This window comes from Monoraphidium neglectum (genome assembly GCF_000611645.1).
Source record: "Monoraphidium neglectum strain SAG 48.87 unplaced genomic scaffold scaffold05018, whole genome shotgun sequence".
Classification (NCBI taxonomy): Eukaryota; Viridiplantae; Chlorophyta; class Chlorophyceae; order Sphaeropleales; family Selenastraceae; genus Monoraphidium; species Monoraphidium neglectum.
The window spans coordinates 1-3,675 of record NW_014008612.1 but is presented as its reverse complement, the minus strand read 5'-3'; the positions used below and the strand labels follow the sequence as shown (position 1 = coordinate 3,675).

General features: G+C 67.0%; 1 protein-coding gene across 1 annotated transcript; it reads right to left on the bottom strand.

The window, feature by feature from the left end:
- Positions 1-68: 68 nt before the first annotated feature.
- MNEG_15088 (ATP-dependent RNA helicase DDX42) lies at positions 69-3,379 on the bottom strand (the record flags this gene model as incomplete). The annotated part of the gene is made up of 9 exons (XM_014036441.1): positions 69-98; positions 328-481; positions 691-842; positions 1,174-1,296; positions 1,688-1,837; positions 2,089-2,160; positions 2,366-2,491; positions 2,806-2,879; positions 3,055-3,379. 9 exons carry the CDS (start codon positions 3,377-3,379, stop codon positions 69-71), a joined length of 1,206 nt encoding a protein of 401 aa, XP_013891895.1.
- Between the last annotated feature and the right edge of the window lie 296 nt (positions 3,380-3,675).

Below are 3,675 nucleotides of genomic sequence, written 5' to 3'. Positions count from 1 at the left end.
TCCTGCGCCAATGTGGCAGCAAGGCGGAAGGGGCCGGGTGGGCGCTCAGCGTAATCTGAGAAGCGGCATTATCTCATCTCGTCGTCGCTCGCCCGGCACTGCCCTCCCGGATTCAAGAGCGCGACTCAGTCCGTTGACGCACCTACGCCCGATCACAAGACTTGCGTCCGCCCCACAGTAGCCCCCCCACCATCCTCCCTCCCTCCTCCTTTTACCCCCGGCGCATCGCCGCAGCGGCGCCCAGCGCAATGCAACCACCCCACCCTGCAGCAGCACAAGCCCAGCGCCATGCAATCCAGTCCGACCCGAGCTCCACCCGCCCCGCACCTTCATGGCGAGCGCGTGCAGCGCCTTGGGCACCTCCTGCCCCGCCAGCGCCAGGCTCTGCACCAGCTGCCCCGCAAATTGGGCGTTTTTCCCGGCCTCAAGCAGCGTCCAGGCCGCGCCGTCCTTGTCGCCCGCGCGGCCCGTGCGACCGACCCTGCGCGGCGCGTGGGCGGGGCGGGTGAAGGTGATGCAGAGCGTTCGGGCGGCCGTGCAAGGGGCGTCCGCGGCACCGAGCCGGGCGCCGCCGTCGGAAGCAGCATGAGCTGCCGTTCAAGAGCACTTCAACCACGCAAGCCGGCCGCGCGGAAAACGGTGTCAGGAAGGTTACCGAAGGTAAGCAGGCGCCTGTGCGTGTATGTGCACCTGTGTATGTGCGTCTCGATGTCCTTGGGTGCGTCGTAGTTGACTACGGTGCGTATGCTGCGGATGTCGAGGCCGCGCGCCGCCACATCAGTGGCCACCAGCACGTGGTGCGCCCCGGCGCGGTACGCGTCCAGCACCGCCATGCGCGCAAACTGTCGGGGGGAGGTTGCGGGGACGGGCGCGGGCGCGGGCGGAGGACGAGGGCGGGAGGGTGGTTGGAGATGGCTGCAGGGAGGGTGCGGGCGCCGCCGCGTCGCTTCCAGAAGATCTTCATACCCTGCGACGCCCGGCCGGCCTGACGCCCCCTGCCGCGGCGACGATCGTATCCACCCAATCATGCCGCGCAGACACGGCAGCCTTAACCGACACGGATGATTCAAACATGCGTGCACGCGCCCATGTCAACCCATGTCCAGGCACAAAGGCATGTGCAGGAAGCGCATTTCTCACCCCACCCTCACCCACCCTCTTCACCCCCCCCACCTGGTCCATGTCGCCGTGGATCGCGGCCGCCTTGTAGCCCGCCCCCACCAATACCCCCACCAGGTCCTCCACCTTGGCGCGCTGCCCCGCAAACACCAGCACATCGCCGTCGTCAATGAAGCCCTGGAAAGGGGATGGGGTTTAGATTCAAAATTGGATTGAGGCGCAAGAGCATGCTGGTCGGGACGTGGTGCTGTGTGTTGCACGGGCTGCATGGGGCGAGCCAGTGGGAGCGAGAGGAAGGGAGGGCCCCCTTGCCAGTGCGCGTGCTTGCTGTCTGCTCGACCGACGGGCTGCGGCACGGCGCCTGACCAGCATCTCCATTGGAACAAGGCACGTGTTTTTGATGCACTTCCCCTCCCCAAAGCACCATCCCACTCCCTGCTTGGCAGACCCTGCCGCCTCCTCCCCAGGCCCCAAACTCCAGGGCCCCCACCCGCCCTCCTCAGCTGCACCTCCCACCCCGCTCCCCACCACCCCGGTCCCACCCAAAACCGACCCTCTCCCTCCACACCTGCAGGCGCCCCATGAGCCAGGCCCTCTTGGCGCCCTCCCCACCCTCCAGCACCTCCACGTGCTGCGCCACGTCCTCGTTCGCGGCCCCGGCCTGGCCCACGCTGATGCGCACCGGGTTGGACAGCACGTCAGACACCAGGCGCTCCACCTGGAGGGTGGGGCGGGGAGATGCAGTGCATGAACATGCGGCAACATGGAAGGGACGGCGCTCGCGTGTCGTGGCGTCGCGCGGACCAAGGTCAATGCTGGTGGGGCTGCCCGCCTGTGCGGGCAATGGGTCAGGAACACATGTAAGCAGAGCCCGCCGTGCTTGGAAGCTGGCGGTGGCCGGCCAACACGTGGAGCAACGGCGCCGCGAGGCGTGCAAGGCACGCGATGGGTTTGCAGTGTCGCGCGCACCTTTCTAGGCATCGTGGCGCTGAACAGCAGCACCTGGCGGTCAGGACGGACCTGGCCCATCAGCGTGCGCACCTGGGGGGGTGGCGGCGGCGATCGCGGCGGTGGGGGGCAGGTGAAGGGGCGGCATGGGACCGGGGGCTCGTGGGAAAATAGGGCAGCACAGGGTGGACAACAGACGATCAAACTTATCTGGAACACTTCAACACCTGAAACCAGACGCCGCACCAAGCTGCAGTTGGTTTCCCGGCCAACAGCACTGGTCAAACCCCGGTCAAACCTGCGGCTCAAAGCCCATGTCGAACATCCTGTCGGCCTCGTCCAGCACCACGTACGTGACGCGGCCCAGGGTGCAGGCCCGCATCTTGATCAGATCTATCATGCGCCCCGGGGTGGCCACGGCAGCCTGGCGGTTGGATGGTCAGGGAATTGTGAGGGGAGCGGGTGATGTGGGCTAGGGTCTAGCGCGTGAGGATAGGTCTGGGAGCCTGAGATGGCCCAGGTGTGCGGAAGGGGGGTGCATCGATGAGTGTGCGCAATGGGATGGGGGAAGGACTTGAGGGCATGGCGTGGCCGCGCAGGGTGTGAAGCGCTTGTATGAGCCCAGGCGTGTGGGGCAGCAAGGAGCAAGCCTCAGGGGAGCTAGGCGTGCCGCAAAGCAGGCGGGCCAGTGGCGGCCTTGTGCACAGCCTCCCAGACGGCCACACCGTCATGGCCCACCTCGGTGCCGGCCTTGAGCTCTTTGACCTGGTCAAACTTCGACAGGCCGCCAAACGCCGCGCAAATGCGCAGTCCTGCGCATGTTTCGGACATTGTCGTTGAACAGCGGCAATTGTGGAGCACAGCGCGGTCGAATGGGCGATGGCACCGCTACATCGCCCTCAAAAGCTGGATGTCACGAACAGCCCCCCGCCTCTGCTTGTTGCCAGCAGCCCGCGGGACATGAGGGCTGATCGCCCGCACAATTACCGTGCGGCTTTGCGAACCTCCGCGCCTCCTTGTGGATCTGCTCCGCCAGCTCGCGCGTCGGCGCAAGCACCAGCCCGATGGGCCCTTCCCCCTTGGCCACCTCGGGCTGGTCCAGGATGTGCACCAGCATCGGCAGCACAAACGCGGCCGTCTTGCCGCTGCCTGTCTTTGCCAGGCCCTGCCAGGACCGCGGCGGCGGAGGAGGGGGGAATGCCGTCAGCGGGATGCAGCTGTGGTTGTGAGGTGCGGGGTCGGGCGCGTCACCCCGATTGGACGGCACTCTGCGGCCTGGAAGCTGGCGGCGCATGTCCTGGCTGGGCTGCATGCTGCTGTCACGGCTGGAGCGTTGCCTCATCGCAGACGCCCCCAAACACGCAAAGCTGTGCCTGATGATACCACCCTCCCACCAGGACGTCGCGCCCGCTGAGCACCGCCGGCAGCGCTTGCGCCTGGATGGGCGTCGGCTTGTCGTAGCCGGCGCGCTTGATGGCGCCCAGCAGGACGTGGTCAAAGCCGCACTGGCCAAAAGTCTGGATTGGCTTTGGGGGGTCGAAGCCGGCGACGCGGACGTCCAGCTGGCGGCGGTAGGCATTGACCTGCGGGTGGGGGAGGGTGGGGGAG